Here is a 22796-nt window from a genome sequence, read left to right on the forward strand (position 1 = left end):
CTATCTACTATTCCACCCTCTTTTTAGTAAGTCTTCAACCATGACAAGCTGATGGCTTTTGCTCAAAATCTAAGCACTAGCTAGGATGAAACCCAGGACCCTGGACCTTTGGAACATAAGTAAAAAATCCTACCACTAGACAGCATATCATTGTACATAACTGGAAGTGAATACAGCTCCACTTGTTGTTTGCTTTAGATTTTCACAATTGTCATTACTGGACCTCAGCCACAAATATTGACATATATACAAAACTTCTGCAAGTTACATATACTTCTTGCCAACAGTTATAACTTTAAAATGTCACAATAGTCAGTTGTAACTGAAAATAAGTAATAACCTGTAAATCAAATAGTAGTTGTAAAACTGATTAACAATACAGAGGGGTCCAGAGAAAGGTAGACACTCTCTGACAGTTAATATCTTTGGAACAAAATGACATATCATTGCAATTTTGCATGGTAGCATAGTCCATTGTTTTCTCAATAGATCTTGGCATACATTTTCCAGCAGATGACAGTGCAGCAATGAATGAAGTAATATTGTCATTTGAGCAACGGAAGGCCATATTTAAGTGGTACTGGAAGTACAAAAACATGATGGAGGTACAATGCCAATGGTGTAATGTATACGGAACTCAGCCACCAACACGTACAACATTTTATCATATACATGATAAATTTAAAGCCGACAGTACTATTCAGGACATGCATAATGAAAGATCTGGCCAACAAAAAATATCAACAAGTCCAGCTCCCAGCACTGCTGCATTCCAACATTTTACTGTGTCATGTCAAAAATCTGTGAAGGAGGGTGCCCATGAAAGCCAAGATTGCTGCATGCTATGAACAATGATGACCTGGATTGAAGGCTGGCTTACTATGAGTGGTTTGAAGGCATGCTTCACAAGGATGACCAATTTGCAGCGATGATTATTTGACCTGACGAGGCGAAACTCATACTGAACGGTACTGTAAATTGCCACAACTGTGTGTGCTGGGCTCCTGAAAGTGTTCATATTCACATGGACAAATATGTTAATCTACCAAGTGTTACTGTTTGGTGTGGTCTGTCATTGTACAGTTTGATTAGCTCATGGTTATGAGGCCATAACTGAAAATTTTCTTTGAAGTTGATAGTATGCTGGTAAGTAGCAACAGACATAAGCTTAACATCAAAGTCCTTAAACAATTTATTATTCATATCATTTTCTGTATAACAAGGACTATGGAAGAATAGTAACACACAACATCCTTGTTAAATTAAGATAGTAAAACCTGTCCCCTGCACCAACTTGTTACTGCTTATCTCAGCCCAACCACTAGTAAATCCTACAACAAAGACAATGTTGTAACTCTCACATCAGATCACAATATTTATTGAACTTTTAACTTCTGTACCAACAACTTAAATTGTCACTTAGTCCGTGAACCAAGCAAAAACAGTTCTTAGTGAAATATGTATCTGGGCCAAAACAGAAATTATTCAGAGATTGTTTGACGGTAGAAGAATAAAGTCCAAACACCACTTAGCCAGATTACACACATTTTGTAGTAAAGTTCCATATAGGCAAAAGGTGGTGGAAACCACGAGTTCAAGATCCATAGCACAAAACACCTTAACAGTCAGTGCTGCAGAGTCCACTTGTAGAGGGGAGCTGGATACAGCAACTGAGGCAGAGATGATAAATGGCTGCCCTTACATTTGGCCTGCAATGGATGCTAGTCTGCAATATTGATCTCGTTCTTGCTGCAAGTGCCCTCACTGGACGTATACCACATTGCACTTACAGATATACCTGTGTCATCTGTCTGCATCTCCTGTGCAGTTTCTAAAGGCAGAGCAACATGTGATACCAAGTATGTTTTTTTTATCAGCTAACATATGTTCACCGTACAGCATTGTACATATGAATAAACCTACTTAAACTGCCTGAGCGTATGAATGAATGCATATGAACTGTTTGCCTTGACAACAACAAGTACCCAGGTGCAGTGCATGCGTTACAGCAAGATGCCTCCCTCCCTCGCTCTACTCACTATTCTTGATTGATGTATTCATTTTTCATTTCTCTACCAAGGTAGATAACTTTAATACCTAAAGGTTAGTATCCTTCATTAATATATGCAGAGTACATCATTTATATAATGCACATAAAACAATAACAGTATGGAAAAGATGGATTGTTACCATGTTGAAGAGATGTTGAGCTGTTGACAGGCACAATGAAAAACACTGCTAAAATATTTGAGCTTTTGGACAAAGTCCCTTTTCCAAAGTAGAAAACACACACACATTCACACAAGCCGAACACATGACTTGCACACACATGGCCCCTGTCTCCAGGCACTGGGACCTGACTACAGTTAGAGCTCAATGCCTGTGTGTAAGCTGTACTTGTGTGAACGTGTGTGTTTCCTTCTTTTGAAAAAGGACTTCATGTTAAAGCTAAAATATTTTACACAAATTGTCATTGTGCCTATCTTTAACTATATTGTAATCATTAACATTAATATTAATGTTGATATTATTAATGTCAGTATTACATATTAATATTAATGTTGATATTATTGATGTTAGTATTGATCTTTATACTATCAATATGAATGTGAATGACACTTTTTCATCCAAAAAAATCTGAAGTTACATCCTTCTTATGATAAAAATCCATGATATCCAATGAGTTACTCAAAACGAGTATTTTTGTTTTTGTAGCACTAACAGAGGGTTGACACTAAAAATTAAAAATCTGAAATAGAAAAAAAGAATCAGAATGTTGGAGAAAAATGTGTTTAAATAGGAACAAAAATTACCCACAAAAAATGCCACATTAATTATCCTTCTAGTGCAGAAGCAAGAAATAAGCTTTAAAAATGTGCTTATTGTACTGTGATTCCATTTAAATACTTTGTTTTCTTGCAAAACTTTGCATCTGATGATTTTGTTTTCATGAGCAGCTCTAGTGAAATTAGCCTGAACTACACAACAAACATGATGTGCATATTATTGTCATCAACTTATTAAGAGCAGCAAAGTGTCATTTGATATTTGTGGCCCAAATGGCATAGCCAAGTTAAATTCACAGGGACATGCTTGGCAAGTATAGGGTGGCTGTAGTAATGTCTCTAGATGGTGTACATTCTTCCAAGAGCGCCCTGTGAACCTTAGTGACTCGCCATGCTCCAGTGGGAACAGCTACAACTCTGCAGAATGTTGGAGCCACTGAGGCAGCAATTTTGAACAGCTGGCATGGACATCTTATCACAGCAATTCAACATTTCCTATGGTGCAATGTAAAAATTTTTATCACACATTGGAATTTCATAAAGTTAGTGCTCGCTACATGCCTAAAAAACTTGCAGACAACCACAAGGGCTCTTGTTCATGAGAAAATCTCCAGTTTCGGTGGGAACTGCTCCAGCATCCACCCTAAAGTCTGCATCTTGCACCCCCGGACTTTTATCTGTTTTGTCCCATGAAGAAATTCCTGATCAGTCAACTCTCTGCGACAGATGTGGAAGTGAAATCAGCAGTCCGCAGATGGCAATACTCCAAACAGAGAAACTTCTATGAATAGGCCATACTGGTACCATGATGGAAGAAATGTGTTGAGAATGTGGTGATTATGTAGAGAAGTAGATAAAGGATGTATGTTTATTTATGAATTTTTTTGTTACCTATTAAACTTTTTAGTCATAAAATTATTGTGCATTATTCTCAGATCTTCCCCCGTATAATTTTGAACAAAAATTCTACATCACCCAAAACATTGCAATCCCACCTGTTTGCAGAATGTATAAAACTATGTGAAATACAGCCCTTGAAGCTACTATACTCACAGATCCAGCAGCAGGAGATGTCTGTCATAGACTGTATACCACTGATCACAACCAATTACCTATTTACTTTAAATGACTTCAATTCTCAATACAAGCTGTGTTGACTATAACAATAAACAAAACTCAAGGAGAAGAGAAAAGAAGAGGGAAGGTGATTCACATACTGTATTCCAATCCTGCTCTTCAAAGCACTGTTGTCAAATGCAGCAAGCTTGAGAGCTGTGATAAATACTTCTCCTTCACTGAGAAGCTGTGAGCTTTAGGAAGACTCTACAACACTCAGGTTACATAATTCTAAATAAAAACCAGTAATGTCATCACAGGTCCCATTCTCAACAGTTATAGGGAAATGTTGATCATATTACAGGGGTCTTGTGCGTAATTTACAATGGCAACAACAAATACTGATTTTATTATTCGTCACGTAATTTTATAATAAAAGTTACATATAGGGAACCTCAACAGATTTTGTAATAACAGCAATATTAGGATAATCCTACCTGGAGCTTCCACTATTAGGCTTCGTAATAACTGTTTTTTACTTCCACCGTGACAGCAATGCACTCCTAGAACACATAATTGTTTGGTAGACGTTATTCAGACATTCTGTTGCTTGAATACCACTATCTGTTATCCAAGTGACAATTCATCCACTTCAATTCAGTTTATCTAAATATGTAAACAGATATTTAACAGTGAAACCACCCAATTAGAAACTGAGACTGCCACGTTTACTCATAGATTAAAAGATTGTGTAATGCAGATAGTGAATAACTCTTCTGGTTCAAATAAGTGGTAGTCAACCATCCAACACTTTTCATCCAATCCAACCAAAGGTATTAAAATGATTTTAGAGTTGCCACACAAGTCAAGAAGTGAGACTATTATTATTAGTATCACAGTATTACAATCAGTGATTCAGACATTACATAATTCTTCCAGTTCCAATTCTTCATCATTGTTTGTACTAATACAAAACTGTATCAGTTCAATGTAAAAGTCGCCGAAGTGGTGTCAAATTGAAAGACTTGCACCTGGCGAGCGGTCTACCCGACGGGAGACCCTAGTCACTCAACATTTTTTTTTAACACTGTATCAGTGAATTTTGTTGTAGTTGTGACACATCATTTTCTAACTCCATCAAATATCAATTAAAAATAACATATCACTAATCAAACATATCAACAAAACATTCAAATCAGTCTTTACTTGGTAGCATTAACGAGCTGATTTCTGTAGTCTCTGTTCTGTAGCACACACTACTAGTCGCCTAGATGTTTAAAGTCTAAACGATTGAGGTTGGTGTTTGCTCATGAAAGTACATAGCACTACAATTTGAATGGCACTAACACACTCATTTATTCTTGCGAAATTCAATTGTTAGTGATGATGACCAGCTTCTCTATTATGAAATGGCAAAGTTCATTATCATATTTTGGGCACAAAGCGCAGTTAATATTTAAGTGAAAAAAGCCATATACCACTAGCCTGTAGTAATTTGTCAAAGAAATATATGCTGTGGTATTTCAGTTAAGACAGTCCATAATGAGAATCACCATGTCCAACAATAGCTCACTCCAATGAAAATGATATCACACATGTTCTTGTTAATTACAACAGAGTTTAGTTAAAATGTTCATTTGTGTGGTATACAGAATCCACTTTAAAGTTATTAAACATTATGTAGTGTTATTGAGTTTTGCAGATATTGGTGCATTCTGTGTACAGAACGTGCATAGTAACGGTGTCAGTCAACAATGTGAGCACACTCAACACAGGTCTTACTTTTGCGCTTTCAAACTGCAAACTGCCAATTTTGGGTGATGGACAATGTGAGTATGTATAAACCGTTATTTTGCAAACTACATTACACTTTGAAAATCAAACTACATTATGCTTTGAAAATCACCGACGCTGGAGTTTACTGTTTTGGTTAAACTATCACAACTAATGGACTATTCGATTATAGAAAATGTTGCTAGATAGAAATTTAGAAAAACTCTTCATCCATAATGTACATCCCCTTATTTACATCTATGGGCATCATATTGTAAATTAAGGTAATTTACATGAAATTATTAATTTGTGAGTTAATTAATGAGTGCTATATGTCATTTTGTACACAGACATTAAAGTAATAGAAGTAGGTACTCAAACTTTTGAATCTAGCAATAGTTATGGCAAAATCCGCGATGAAAAATGGTAATAGTCTGGAGGTATGTTAATCAACCTCAAACGATTCAAAGTACTTTACAGGAAAATGGGATTGCTTGACTTTCTGTTTGTGTGAGTCATCTTTCTCAAATGTAGTACTGACAGCTCATAGAGTTTTGCATGTTGTGAACTGTTGTACTGACATCAGATAATTATATTTTCAAATTATACCTGCCCTCATGTAAACTAATAACATCAATGTAAACAGAACAATCAAAATGATAACCTGAAAAATATTTTCAAGGGAAACTAAGTCTAAATAAAGTCTTGAGATTTTCATGAAAGTGTTATAAACCAATAGATTCATGTACTGGTGGAAAAAATAACTTTGGTTATTTATGGGAGAAGGAAAAATGTAACATGGGAAAAATTCTCCTGGCTATGTCACAACTTAAAGCCAACTTCATCATATTTTAAATTTTTTATGCACTTCATATAATAAACATAAAATCTTTATGAAAAAAAAAGACCAAAGGTAATATGATATCTTCAACTTTTGTGGTCCTGTCCTCCTCAGTTGCGCGTAATACTACGGTGTATTGATAATTTTCACTTATGGACCGTCTGACAGCAACTGAATAAAACACAATTTTAGTGCCATACGCGTTTCGCCTTTATTTTCTGCAAGGCATCATCAGTGGCCTGGAATATGTACATATGTTAGCTATTTTATTTACATTTTTGTCACTGTGCCTATAGGTTATAAACAGTTCTGGTGGTTGGTATTTCCTATTAAGTAGTAATGTTTTGAACTGTACTTACAGGTTGCGTAGACAGTTTCTTACATATTACGCTCCTGTTGCATTTTTGGTGTTGTTCTTCTACCTATGAGCGCCAATTTGCTGTTTTTCCCGCATTCCACAGCACTATGCACTGAGCGCTTGTTTTAATGCAATGTTTTGGTTTCTGTTGCCGACTGTCAAATGTTTTTGCCAAAGATCGAATATTACTGCCAAATGCAAGAAAACTGACACATCCAGAAAGCCATAGCAGAAAACAAACATGTGATAAATGAACAAACACACATCAACACAGGCTCCCTACTACGCTTAATAAAGGAAATGATATATATCACCAAAATACAGACACACACACACACACAAAATTACGTAACACCAAAATACAGACACACACACACACACACACACACACACACACACACACACACACACACACACACACACACACACACACACAGCACAAAAAAATATATATTACACCAAAACACACACACACACACACACACACATACACAGGACAAAAACAAAAATAAATACAATAAAATTAAATTAAATTAATACGACACCAGAAAACACACACACACACACACACACACACACACACACACACACACACACACACAAATGCATACACGAACAGACCACAGATACTTCAATAGTTACACTCATAAGTTTGGCAGTAATATTCAATCTTTGGCAAAAACATTTGACAGTCGGCAACAGAAACCAAAACATTGCATTAAAACAAGCGCTCAGTGCATAGTGCTGTGGAATGCGGAAAAAACAGCAAATTGGCGCTCATAGGAAGAAGAACAACACCAAAAATGCAACAGGAGCGTAATATGTAAGAAATTGTCTACGCAACCTGTAAGTACAGTTCAAAACATTACTACTTAATAGGAAATACCAACCACCAGAACTGTTTATAACCTATAGGCACAGTGACAAAAATGTAAATAAAATAGCTAACATATGTACATATTCCAGGCCACTGATGATGCCTTGCAGAAAATAAAGGCGAAACGCGTATGGCACTAAAATTGTGTTTTATTCAGTTGCTGTCAGACGGTCCATAAGTGAAAATTATCAATATACCGTAGTAATATGATAATTTCTGCTTCTTCAAATGTATACAGTTCTTTTTGATTCCCTCTACATAGATAGTAAACTAACAGTGAAATAAAAATACACCATCCTGTAACTATTTTCAAAATTATACTGTCTAATTAACTGTGTGTAGAGGTCTGCACGGATGCGGATATCCGCGGTATTTGTTACTTGGCGGATAAAATCGCGACCGGCGCGGATATCCGCGGGTCATCTGCGGATAATGAGCAAGGCATCTGCCCAGTACGTATGTTGCAATGTTAGTTGAAAACTTCAGGTCTGTTGACATTCTTGGAATCTTGCAGGGCCCGGGTAGAGCGGATGTCTGTTGTCCTCAGCCCCTGGCTACGACCGACGTAGCTGTACCTAAGAGACCTGCGCCTAATCCGTTTCCACAACCGTGTCTTTTGTGTGGCCTGTGAAGTGCTCTCTGGGTGGCAAACCTGCCCACTGTCTACCAGACAGGTGCACGTTGCACGTTACAATTTTCCGCTGCCTTCAGTTAGCGCTTTGTAGTGACCGAGTGACAACGTGCATCGTAGCAAGTATCAGTGAGAGTTCTTTCTTCAAATGAACACCATATCGATGGATACAATTTCGTGTAAGGTGAAAAAAAGGTGATTTTACATTACTGAAGGAAATCAAATTGAAATCGCAAATTTGCAAAAAATTCGGATACGTATTTGATGGCAACGAAAAGATAAAAGATACAGTGGCTTGTTTTGCATGTTAAAAAGTATATTCCTACACTGGACACAAAAGTGGAACTTCAAATTTGCTAAAACATTCGTCTGAGGCTGGACAAAGTAGCATAATTACTTATTTAAATACCAAGAGAAACGTGAAAGTACCTGAAGTTCCGCCAAATCTGAAGACAGCCGCGACAGAAAAACTTATCAATCTTGTCAGCAAAGACATTTTATCATTCGAAGTTGGGTGTGGATCTGGGTTTCTCAAGACGGCACAGTTTCTTATTGATGTGGGGGCCAAGTACGGTGCAGTGAGTGCTAAGGAACTGCTACCTCATCCAACCACCATATCCAGAAATTTGAAGGAAACGGCCAATCGTCTGCGTGAAACTGTCTCCGCAGAAGTGAAGAATATATTCAGAGATATAGGTGGAGCACTAACTGTCGATTTATGGACTGATTTGTACCATAAAATAAACTATATGGGAGTGACTGCACATTATGTTAATTATGAAGAAGTGAAACTTGAGGATCGAGTGTTGTGCACCAGAAATTTTGAGAGTGAGATTTAAAAAAACAGGAGAAAACATTAAACTTGAATTAATTAAGATACTACGGTTGTTCGATTTATTCAGTGCTGTGAATAACATCGTGTTCGTTACGGATAGAGGTCCAAATATTGTGGCAGCACTTCGCCAATACAAGAGGCTCTCGTGCTCAGCACACATTCTTAATACTGTGCTGGAGCACACGACTCGAGGAGATGCGAATGATGAGAAGAGTGACGTGCACCGACTAATAAATTCCTGTTGAGCTATCACAACTGTCTTTAAAAGATCTGGTCTTCAGAATCGCTTTCAGAAGTCATTGAAAGGAGTTATACACACACGATGGAACAGTAAATTGGATATGTTTGAGTCTATTTATTCACAATGTTTTGAAGTTCTGTCAATTTTGTCAGAGAAAAATCAAGATAATTTGATTGATTCTATAGACAAGAGGATGTTGGAAGATATAATAACCTTTCTGACACCATTTAAAATAGCTTCTTGTGATCTTGAAGCCTCCAAAACCCCTATACTTGATTTATGTGTGTTGTGGAAGTTAAAACTTCTCTCCTTCCTTGAAAAAACTGATTGCAACAGCCCATTTCTGATAGATTTAAAGAGTACAGCCAAATCTATTTTAATCAGCAAATGGGACATAACAGTAACCCATAAACTTGCAACGTTTTTGAATCCAAAATATAAAAACTTAAAATTTCTTAGCAGTGCCAAAAAAGATGAAGTGTAAAGGAAGCGAAAAATCATGTTGCGAGAAATTGTCCACAATTAAAAGATAAGGAGGAAGCAGCATCTGTAATTCCTGCAAAAAAAAACATAAGTCTGACGTACTTTTTAATGAATTTTAAGATTTCTCAGAAGATGAATCGACGAGAGATCTTGACTTTGCGCCAGATGAAATTCTCAGATATACGAATGATAAAGTCCAATTTTGGGAAGACATTGACCTGATAGCTTGGTGGCATGGACGTGAAAACATCTATCCGCGTCTTTCCAAACTCGCATACTTTGTGCACTGCATTCCAGCGTCCAGCGCGCCATCTGAGAGAAGCTTCTCTACTGCGGGACAAATAATGCAGGACCGACGCACATCTTTGAAGCTACAGACAATTGATGACATCATGTTCTTGCACAGTAATCTTCCAAAGTAAAAAGGTACTTGTACAGCTTCTCTTACTTCACTTTATTTTTTGGGCTTATCTGAATTAATTACAATTTTTTTTTCATCTGATTCTTTCTTTTACAGAATTTGGATCAGAAGCAAGCAGAAGATGAAAATATTTAATCAGAGTTTTTATTGTAATATTTATAGTAAAGAATTTCCTCAACATATTGTTAGTATTTTTACTATTCCCAACAAGAACATTTAAGTAGCATTAGGTAAAAGAAGGAAATATTTAACAATCAATTTGTTTTGTTGTAATTTTCATATTAAAGAGCTCAATTTTAAATTTTTACTCTTCACAACAAGAACATTCAACAGCTAACACTTCAATATTATTAAAGTAGGTAATGATGATCTCATAAGTGCCTACCTAAATTTTAGCGTGCACTATAGTAACATGTGCAGCCGCCGAGCATTGTCGCTCTTTGTGAACAGTGAAACAGCCCAGCCGGAGCGGTGGCACGGCGGGCCTTGTAATTAATTACAAGTGGGACTTCAAACTACGGCACACGACCACCAACAAGCTGTGACTGCGATAGCCCGTGAAAGATTATTCTGATCACATTGAAAACTTACAAAATATTCAAATCATCCAAAATAATAATGTGTCTTTTAATTTACCAGACAATTAGTAAAGATAAGGGCTGAAATTTGTAACAAAATTGAACATTTTAACTGTAACTCGGTATTGCTTAACAGGGAAAAGTGCCTAACATTTGAAGTTATGGAACAGTGGTTTTTATACAGACATATTGAAATCGTTTGTAGTACCATTAAACTCTGAAAAAAAAATTATTTTTTAACATTGAAAGTATTAACTGCGAAATCTACTGCAAATTTTGTCCTAGTAATTTAGACCAATGTTGAGGATGTTTTAAAGTCTGAAAAACTTTGTTTAGTTGAGAATGAAACGGACATTTCATTTAGCGCTAGGTCTTAATTCGATAAATCAGCCAAAAGGTGAGGTTCGAGATTTCGATCGTATTTTTAGCTAAAGCTAAATGGACTCCTAATTTCTATAACTACTGATTTTGTTGTCAGTCTTCGGAAGACGAGTTATTTCTTCCAGACAACGTCAATTATTGCTGGCAGTTTAACTTTTTCTCAGGTGTGCCAGCGTTTTACAGTGTAGGCCTAATACTGTAAATATTTTCACCTGGAAATGGCGAGGGCTGAACGCGTAAACTATAATATAATCATCAGCTGACATGAATGGCTTCAAAATTTGACACATCCGAGCAGTGAGTACAAAAAAACTGTCGGTAAATGATGCAATGTGCTAGTAACAGTTTAAAACCATTGTCATTTTCAGCTGCACTGGCACAAGAGCAGCGAAATATAATTGTTTCTATACACCTATTTTCATCATTTAATACTATTACATTGAATTTTATTTTTTTAAATAGCGTTTCCAATCTCACGAGATCCGAGCCGCTACTGTGTGTGCTCCGGAGCTCCAATGCTTTCCTGTTTGGAATGGCCTGCTTTAGAGTAGGTATAGAGCATTTCCTGTGATTTAAAAAATCAAAAGTAGTTAAGTTGTCGCAGAAATGGCATCCTAACAATAACTATGTCATTACATACCATAATTCTAAGTACTACTGTCTATTACTATTAATTTCTCATTCAAAACTTATATATATGCGGATGCGGATAAGGAACTTGTGGATGCGGATTAATTGCTGCGGATGTGGTTGTGGATTAGGACCTTGCAGATGCGGTGCGGATGCGGATTGCACTTTTCATATCCGCGCAGACCTCTAACTGTGTGTTACTCACCTGAAAGGACGATCACCAGTGTGAGAACGCATGTGTTCCAGAAATGCATTTCGTTGTTTAACATGAGCATCACAGACGGGGCACACATGACTATTGTAGTTGCCAAGATGAACTGTGCGAATATGAACTTGCAGGTAGGCAGCTCGACATGTTGTGAAGCCACACTGTTGAATTAAAAAGGTTGTAAATTTTGCTCTTGTCTGGAGAAGTCAATTGCTTAACAAAATATGAAATCATTAATGGATTTTTATATTGTTACTGTTATTACAAAAACTTCTTTTTTAAGATTAATTTTTATCAATATGTTATGTCAATCATTTTATTTTTACCTTTGAAGCTGATTGCAAAGGCACATGTGACATTATAATAAATAAAACTTCTGTGTTCCCTTCAGCACCGTTTCTATCTGCGTACATTAACATGACACAACAAATTCTGGGAGGAAAACAAAAAATGGAATGAGGCAAAATAATCATTCTCTATATAGGAGGAGGAAGGGGGGGCGGGGGGTGGGATGAATGGTGGTATTATACAGCTAGCAGTGTCTCTAGTCAGTCTAGTTCACCCATCATCACTGTCTGACAGACTGTAATTATAAAACAAGTGAAACATGACTGTGAAACCAGTCATGTGATCTACAAGCTAAGCTTCAACCACTGTGATTCAGTCTATGTAGGCATGACAAACAACAAGCTTTCTGTTGGCGTGAATCACCACTGAAACTGTGGACAAGAAACAGCTGGACTACCTCATTGCTGAGTACACAGCCCAACACAACATCCTCCATTTCAAGACTGCTTTATAGCCTGTGCCATCTGGATCCTTCCCACCAACACCAGCTTTTCTGAACAACACAGGTGGGAACTCTCTCTGCAATACAACCTAAGTTCCCATTACCCTCCTGGCCTCAACCTTCATTCATCATTGTTCTTACCATTCTCCATTCCCAGTCCAGTGTTACACAGCCCTATATCCCACCAGTGCACCCACAGTCTTCTTACTTCTCTCTTTTCTGCTACCCCCCCCCCCCCCCCTTCGTCTCCATCTAACCTCTGGACGCACCTAGCTGCTCTACCCTCTCTCCATCTCATCCCTGTACGTTTCCACAAGCAGCGCCTTACAGCCCCCCACCCCTACCCTGCTATCCCTCTCCCTCCCTGTTCCAGTCTCCTCCTTACCTCCACCACCCAGTTGCTTCTCCCATCACTCACTTGTGCTTGCAGCCAGAGACTGTGGTCATGTGTGTGCGAGTTGTGTTTGCTTGAGTGCATGTGTTGTCTATTTCCGATGAAGACTTAGTTGGCAGAAAGCTCACTTTCTGACAGTCTTTTTGTTGTGCCTATCTACGTCACAGCATCTCTGCTATATGGTGAGTAGCAGCTGTCCTTTTCATAATATTGTTAAGTCCATTCTTCAGTTTCCATTGTCTGATGTTGCCTGATGGCTTGTCTTCCATCCCACAACCCAGTGCTGTTTTCCTTTGTTACTGTTTTTTTAATTAATTACTGTACTCAGTGTCTGTCCTACTTCCTCTTGTTTCCTGTGTCTCTCTTGTTGCCTTACAAACCCCACAGCATGATCTGCTTATGGGCCACACTCTACCAACCATTTTGGCTATGCCCTATAAAAGGCCACAAGACTGCGCTGATCGTTGGTACACCATCTCATGTCCCACATTCCTCCCATCGATATCAATAATCCTAAATCTTCAAATTGATCACACTTCCTGTGTCACTCTCACGTATTTTCATGTGTTATTTCCCATACCTTTCTGTGCCACACAAGCTTTTATCTCATCCCTCCCACCCCACAACCACTCCTCCTCCTCCTCCTCCTCCTCCTCTCTACTCCAGTCCGCACCTACTACCGTATTTACTCGAATCTAAGCCGCACTCGAATCTAAGCCGCACTCGAAAAATGAGACTCGAAATCAAGGAAAAAAAATTTTCCTGAATCTAAGCCGCACCTGAAATTTGAGACTCGAAATTCAAGGGGAGAGAAAAGTTTTAGGCCGCACCTCCAAATCGAAACAAAGTTGGTCCATTGCAATATGAGACACAATTTAGGTCGAATGAAAGACGATACAGCTACAGTAGTTTGGTTCAAGTCGTAAGCTTAGCAGTTAAGCTTTACCAGGCAGCCATTGCTATGCGTCAGGCGCTACATCCGTATTTATGGGTACCCTTCCTTTTTCACGTGCTTCGTCTGGTTTGAATCGATTGCTTATTTTGCTTTGATCTGATAAGTGCAGTTTTCTTTGTTATAGGTGTTTACGTCACTCTAAGCTGAAAATGCATTACTGTACTGTGTAATGCATTGTTTGTCGCATTTTGATAGTGCGTGTTTACGGCCTGTCGCCGCCCGCGGCATGACGCTTTCGTGCGCGCTACCGCTGCTTTAAAAAAAAAAAAAAAAAAAAAAAAAAAAAAAAAAAAAAGAGGAATCGTCTCATTAGCGAAACAATGGCAAGAGACTGCTATTTGTTGTTACTTACACTGCTGCTTTCTTTGATAATGATCAAAAAGAACCAAATGTGTATGATAGAACATGCGTATGATAGAACATGTTCTGAACGAGAGTTTTGCGAAAATTTTCCTCCGTTTGAAAATCTTTGCGGCTGCTTCTTTAGTACATCAAATTCTGCACAGAAATTAGTCATCTTACATTTAAAATCTAGTCAGTTGCCGTGCTTCATTTCTGACTGTATCACTATTAGGCATAAGAATAATATGAATATAAACATGACACGATACGTATATTCTTCCGCGTTTGCTGTTGTCCCACTCTAGTTTCGTAGTTTATTACGCAGACAGTATTTAAATGAGATAGCAGCAAACACGAAAGAATACATGGCAAAATGTTTATATTCGTATTATTCTTATGGTGAAGAGAATACTGCATGTGATTCACATTTCATCAGGTTCCTATTAGCAACCATCTCTTCTCACAGGTAGGAAAAAACTCGGAACGTAGAGTTGGCCATATTGACAAACATCCCTAACAGTCTTGCCAGTCAGATTTTCGTAGTACATTGAAATTCTGCTACATTCGAAGATGAACAATACGGAATTTGTATTTACTTCGTTGGATAATGTATGAAAATGCAGTGGTCGAAACTCGGGGTGGTGAAAAAAAAAGCTCGTCTTCTACCTTTTTTTTTAAGTTTATTTACTGATGCAGAGGTTTTGGCGCCAGTATCTATCTTTGTGCCCACAAAGCATGCTTGTGTAGCACTAAATATATTCGACGGCAGAAGTTAGTTGTGGCGGCACCTATCAACATTTTTCAGAACTTCCGCTTGCTTTGCACTCGATTCTAAGCCGCAGGCAGGTTTTTGGATTACAAAAACTGGAAAAAAAAGTGCGGCTTAGATTCGAGTAAATACGGTAACTTCACCTAAAGTAGTCACATGTGCCATTCCCCTTCTTCACACTTATTGACCCACAGACCTGCAACCCATATTACAATATTTTTGTTTATTTTTTCTCTGGCCCCATTGTGCCTTCATCCCAGTTTCAGTTGGCTGATTTTCACCTTTTGCTATAGGCCTACTTCCTGATTTCATCTTGATACCAATTACTCCATCCATTTCAACCTTTTCGTGATTTTTCCCAGTTATTTAGGTGTAATTCTGTGAATTTTTTGGACATATTTTTAGGTTATTTATGTATTTTTATGCATTTTATCCATCACCATGGACCCTTACTCTTGCCATCTGCATCAATACAGAAATGCTTACTTACTCCTAGCCAGAACCCAGCCACACATACTGTTCCTGTATTGTTGCTTGGCTTATGGAATCCTCCCCAAATGGCCTTACCATCAAATTACCTATCTTGGCTACCATTCTTCCTTCCACAATGACCTCCATCTGTTCAGATTCCGCCAATCCTTAACCCTTACCAACATAATACTGAGAAATCATATAAAACAGCCCAAAATCTCCTTACAATACCTCCTCTCCATCTGCAAAATTCTCCATCTATGCAATCTCAAATTCCTGGATCTTATATCGTACACAAACTCCTGCTCTCCAAGAACTAGAGCAACATGCACAACACCACCTCAAAAAACTCTCCACCCTGTCCACTTACTACTCCTGCATTGGACTACCACTATCCCCCACCTCTATAACAACCTCCAAATTTCCCCCATATCCTCTCATAGCTGACAAACCCTGTCTCGCAGAACTAATACATTTACCCAACCCCCAGAAACTCCCTCCCACCACCATACAGAACCCAGAACCTACACAGACCAAAAACACGGCCATGAACCTTTCCTCCAAAAGCCTTAGTGCCGCAGAAGTATTAGTCCTTTCCAAAGGACACACCTTTTGCACTGTCCCAAATTCAATCACTCAGGACTTGTTAACGAACTTCTCTCCTTCTCCTGGTTCCTACAGTGGAAACACTTTTTTCACTTTTTCACCACCAACCCTACCAATCTGACTCAATCAAAGACCAATGTTGAGCCCCGCCTAACTCAGTTCACTCCTGCATCAAATTGTGATCCACACTGCCTCAGAATCACCCCTGTTAATTTTCGAGAATTTCTTGACATCGAACCTTGCATCACCATCATTCCCCAAATACCTCAACATGTGAACTAACCTTACATCTGCAGAAAGAACTGCAATCCACCATCTAAAAACTGATCCTGACCTTATAATCCTACCTGCTGAGAAAGGCTCACCACTGTTGTTTTGAACCACAAGAATTACCTGGCAGAAGGATTCCATCAGCTGTCAGATCCATCAATCTACAAACCTTGCCACAGTGACCACATTTGAGAAATCCATCAGGATCTCCAGTGTCTCTACAAATTCTTGCACCAATCCCACAACCTCTTCCCAGAGTCCATCTCTCTCCTCACCCCTCCAGTCCCCGCACTCCTACCTTATACATCCTTTCTAAAGTCCATAAAGACAACCACCCAGGACATTCCACTGTGGCCAATTTCTGTGTCCCCATTGAGAGAATTTCTGCTCTTGTACTCCAACGCCTTCAGCCTATTACCCACAACCTACCCTCCTATATAAAAAATACCAACCATTACCTCCACCGACTTTCCACTGTTCCTGTTCTTACACCACATGGTACCCTGCTCATCACTATTGATGCTACCTCCCTTTACACTAACATCTCCAAAGCCCTTGGCCTTACCACTATAGAACACTACTTTTGCCAGTGCCCAATAGATACAATGCCTTTCTAATCAACAAGACCAACTACACCCTTACCCACAATTACTTCTCCTTTGAAGGCACTACCTACCAAAAAATTGTGGGTACAGCTATAAGCACCTGCATGGCACCATCCTAAGCCAACCTATTCATGGGCCATCTATAGGAATCCTTCCTAAACAAGCAGAATCCCAAACCCCTCACCTAGTTCAGATTTACTGATGACATCTTCCTGATTTGGATCAAGGATGAGGGCACGCTATCCACATTCCTAAAGAACCTCAACACTTTCTCCCCCATTCACTTTATCTAGTCCTATTCAATCCAACAAGCCACCTTCCTTGATGTTGACCTCTACCTCAAAGATAGCTACATCAATACCTCCATCCATTTCGCAACGTATCAGCCATCAGCAATACCTTGATTTTGACAGCTGCCACCCATTCCATACCAAGAAGTCCCTTCCATACAGCCTAGTCACACGTGGCTGTCACATCTCTCATGACGAGTGGTCTTTCTTGAAATATGAGGATCTCACTGAGGTCTTCACAGACTGTAATTATCCTCCCAACCATGTGCAAAAAGAGATCTTCTCTGCCCTATCTCTCCAGTCACCCACCACCTCTCAAAGTCCCACCACCCAGCCAAAGAGAAGTATTCCCCTCGTGACTCAGTACCACCCAGGACTGGAGCAACTGAATCACATTCTCCGTCAGTATCACAACTATTTCTCATTAAGCCCTGAAATAAGGAATATCCTACTCACTGCCCCCCTCCCCCCACCTCAGTGTTGTATTCCATCATCCACTGAACCTACATAATATCCTCATCCATACCTACTGAACCACTGCTCCCAACCCCTTGCCCCACTGCTCATATCCCTATAACAGACCTAAATGCAAGACCTGTCCCATACATCCTTCCACAGCCACCTACTTCAGTCCAGTCATAAGCATCACCTATCCCTCAAAGGCAGGGCTATCTGTGAAACCAGTCATGCAATCTACAAGCTAATTTGCACCCACTGTGCTGCATTCTATGTGGGCATGACAAACAACAAGCTTTCTGTTGGCGTGAATCACCACTGACAAACAAGAAACAGCTGGACTATCTCACTTCTGAGTACACAGCCCAACACAACATTCATTTCAATGACTGCTTCATGGCCTGTGCCAGCTGGATCCTTCCCAACACCAGCTTTTCCCATTACCCCCTGGCCTCAACCTTCGTTCATCATTGTTCTTACCCTTCTCCATTCCCAGTCCAGTGTTACACAGTCCAGTGCACCCACAGTCTTCTTACTTCTCTCCTTTTCTGCTACCCCCCCTCACTCTCCATCTAACCTCTGGACGCACCTAGGTGCTCTATCCTCTCTCCACTTCGTCCCTGGACATTTCCACAAGCAGCACTTTACTGTCCCCCATCCCTACCCTGCTATCCCTCCCCCTCCCTGACTCAAGCTCCTCCTTACCCCCACCACTCAGTTGCTTCTCCCATCATCTGCTGGTGTCTGCAGTCTGGCTTAAATAGCTGGAGATTGTGGTCATGTGTGTGAGAGTTGTGTTTGCACGAATGTGTGTGTTGTCTGCTTTCGACAAAGACCTATTTGGCCAAAAACTCACATTCTGACAGTCTTTTCATTTTACCTATCTGCAACCCAGCACCTCTGCTGTATGATGAGTAGCAATTGTTCTTTTCATAACATTGTTACTGTAAAAATGCAATTTAGTGTTTAGAAACTTTGGAACTCTTTAACGGTCTCTATTTAAAACACCAGCTAAAATAATTCTCTTACTGCCTACACAACAAGCAATTTTTTTTCAATGTTTTAAATCAATAACTTTACTATTGGAGGATCTGTACAGATTTATTACAATCAAGGGCACTTTAATTACAACTAGCTTTATTGTTGATACTTCAAATGATATTTCTGCACAAAATTATGTGGTGAAGTTGAGTTTGAGAACTGTAGCCAAGAACCATGGACCTTGCCGTTGGTGGGGAGGCTTGCGTGCCTCAACGATACAGATAGCCGTACCGTAGGTGCAACTACAATGGAGGGGTATCTGTTGAGAGGTCAGACAAATGTGGGGAAACTACAGCCGTAATTTTTCCCGAGGGCATGCAGCTTTACTGTATGGTTAAATGATGATGGTGTCCTCTGGGTAAAATATTCCGGAGGTAAAATAGTCCCCCATTCGGATCTCCGGGCGGGGACTACTCAGGACGACGTCGTTATCAGGAGAAAGAAAACTGGCATTCTGCGGATCGGAGTGTGGAATGTCAGATCCCTTAATTGGGCAGGTAGGTTAGAAAATTTAAAAAGGGAAATGAATAGGTTAAAGTTAGATATAGTGGGAATTAGTGAAGTTCAGTGGCAAGAGGAACAGGACTTTTGGTCAGGTGAATACAGGGTTATAAATATAAAATCAAATAGGGGTAATGCAGGAGTACCGGTAGGTTTAATAATGAATAAAAAAATAGGAGCACGGGTAAACTACTACAAACAGCATAGTGAACGTATTATAGTGGCCAAGATAGACACGAAGCCCATGCCTACTATAGTAGTACAAGTTTATATGCCAACTAGCTCTGCAGATGACGAAGAAATTGAAGAAACATATGATGAGATAAAAGAAATTACTCAGGTAGTGAAGGGAGACGAAAATTTAATAGTCATGGGTACCTGCAATTCGAGAGTAGGAAAAGGGAGAGAAGGAAACATAGTAGGTGAATATGGATTGGAGCTAAGAAATGAAAGAGGAAGCCGTCTGGTAGAATTTTGCACAGAGCATAACTTAATCATATCTAACACTTGGTTCAAGAATCATAAAAGAAGGTTGTCTACATGGAAGAAGCCTGGAGATACTGACAGGTTTCAGATAGATTATATAATGGTAAGACAGAGATTTAGGAACCAGGTTTTAAATTGTAAGACATTTTCAGGGGCAGATGTGGACTCTGACCACAATCTATTGGTTATGAACTGTAGATTAAAACTGAAGAAACTGCAAAAAGGTGGGAATTTAAGGAGATGGGACCTGGATAAACTGAAAGAACCAGAGGTTGTACAGAGTTTCAAGGAGAGTGTAAGGGAACAATTGACAGGAATGGCGGAAAGAAATGCAGTAGAAGACGAATGGGTAGCTCTGAGGGATGAAGTAGTGAAGGCGGCAGAGGATCAAGTAGGTAAAAAGACGAGGGCTAGTAGAAATCCTTGGGTAACAGAAGAAATATTGAATATAATTGATGGAAGGAGAAAATATAAAAATTCAGTAAGTGAAGCAGGCAAAAAGGAATACAAACGTCTCAAAAATGACATCGACAGGAAGTGCAAAATGGCTAAGCAGGCATGGCTAGAGGACAAATGTAAGAATGTAGAGGAGCATATCGCTAGGGGTAAGATAGATACTGCCTACAGGAAAATTAAAGAGACCTTTGGAGAAAAGAGAGCCACTAGTATGAATATCAAGAGCTCAGATGGAAACCCAGTTCTAAGCAAAGAGGGGAAAGCAGAAAGGTGGAAGAAGTATATAGAGGGTCTATACAAGGGCGATGTACTTGAGGACAATATTATGGAAATGGAAGAGGATGTAGATGAAGATGAAATGGGAGATACGATACTGCGTGAAGAGTTTGACAGAGCACTGAAAGACATGAGTCAAAACAAGGCCCTGGGAGTAGACAACATTCCATTGGAACTACTGACGGCCTTGGGAGAGCCAGTCCTGACAAAACTCTACCATCTGGTGAGCAAGATGTATGAGACAGGCGAAATACCCTCAGACTTCAAGAAGAATATAATAATTCCAATCCCAAAGAAAGCAGGTGTTGACAGATGTGAAAATTACCGAACAATCAGTTTAATAAGTCACAGCTGCAAAATACTGACGCGAATTCTTTACAGACGAATGGAAAACTGCTAGAAGCCGACCTTGGGGAAGATCAGTTTGGATCCCGTAGAAATGTTGGAACACGTGAGGCAATACTGACCTTACGACTTATCTCAGAAGCTAGATTAAGGAAAGGCAAACCTACGTTTCTAGCATTTGTAGACTTAGAGAAAGCTTTTGACAATGTTGACTGGAATACTCTCTTTCAAATTCTAAAGGCGGCAGGGGTAAAATACAGGAGCGAAAGGCTATTTACAATTTGTACAGAAACCAGATGGCAGTTGTAAGAGTCGAGGGGCATGAAAGGGAAGCAGTGGTTGGGAAGGGAGTGAGACAGGGTTGTAGCCTCTCCCTGATGTTATTCAATTTGTATATTGAGCAAGCAGTAAAGGAAACAAAAGAAAAATTCGGAGTAAGTATTAAAATCCATGGAGAAGAAATAAAAACTTTGAGGTTCGCCGATGACATTGTAATTCTGTCAGAGACAGCAAAGGACTTGGAAGAGCAGTTGAATGGAATGGACAGTGTCTTGAAAGGAGGATATAAGATGAACATCAACAAAGCAAAACGAGGATAATGGAATGTAGTCGAATTAAGTCGGGTGATGCTGAGGGAATTAGATTAGGAAATGAGAGACTTAAAGTAGTAAAGGAGTTTTGCTATTTAGGGAGTAAAATAACTGATGATGGTCGAAGTAGAGAGGATATAAAATGTAGACTGGCAATGGCAAGGAAAGAGTTTCTGAAGAAGAGAAATTTGTTAACATGGAGTATAGATTTAAGTGTCAGGAAGTCGTTTCTGAAAGTATTTGTATGGAGTGTAGCCATGTATGGAAGTGAAACATGGACAATAAATAGTTTGGGCAAGAAGAGAATAGAAGCTTTTGAAATGTGGTGCTACAGAAGAATGTTGAAGATTAGGTGGGTAGATCACGTAACTAATGAGGAGGTATTGAATAGGATTGGGGAGAAGAGAAGTTTGTGGCACAACTTGACTAGAAGAAGGGATCGGTTGGTAGGACATGTCCTGAGGCATCAAGGGATCACAAATTTAGCATTGGAGGGCAGCGTGGAGGGTAAAAATCGTAGAGGGAGACCAAGAGATGAATACACTAAGCAGATTCAGAAGGATGTAGGTTGCAGTAGGTACTGGGAGATGAAGGAACTTGCACAGGATAGATTAGCAAGGAGAGCTGCATCAAACCAGTCTCAGGACTGAAGACCACAACAACAGCAACAACAGATTGTCTTTGTGCAACATAAGGCAACCCTACACCCTTCCCCACTTCTATGTTCAGCTCAAATTAAATGTAAAATGAAAAAAGAGTTTGAAATGATGGCTTATATTCTTTTCATAATGAACATTTATTGGAAAACACATTGTTTCCATTAACACCGAATATTTCTGACGACATTCCAACAAGATCACTCTCTACCCTGACACTCTGATATTATGGGCGTTGGTGCTCAAGACCAATTGTTCTGAACGGTTTTTTTTTAATTTGTGTGCTCCATTTACATTCAGTGATATGTCTTCATCCCAAGTGATCCTATGAGAATATTGGTCACCTTCAGTAGAGGCCATTATACCTAAGCAAATTTAATACAACTGAAGTTGCTGTT

At 39.2% G+C, this 22796-nt stretch overlaps 1 protein-coding gene across 6 annotated transcripts in view; it reads right to left on the bottom strand.

The window, feature by feature from the left end:
* LOC126198472 (zinc finger protein 391-like) overlaps positions 1-22796 on the bottom strand; it is a 158892-nt gene that overhangs the window by 44533 nt on the left and 91563 nt on the right. For all 6 annotated transcript variants that reach the window (XM_049934824.1, XM_049934823.1, XM_049934822.1 and 3 more), the window contains one exon: positions 12097-12260. In XM_049934824.1, coding sequence (XP_049790781.1) covers positions 12097-12260 — 164 coding nt within the window. The remainder of the gene's footprint in view (positions 1-12096; positions 12261-22796) is intronic.

The sequence above is a fragment of the Schistocerca nitens genome, chromosome 8 (genome assembly GCF_023898315.1).
Source record: "Schistocerca nitens isolate TAMUIC-IGC-003100 chromosome 8, iqSchNite1.1, whole genome shotgun sequence".
In the NCBI taxonomy this organism is placed as follows: domain Eukaryota; kingdom Metazoa; phylum Arthropoda; class Insecta; order Orthoptera; family Acrididae; genus Schistocerca; species Schistocerca nitens.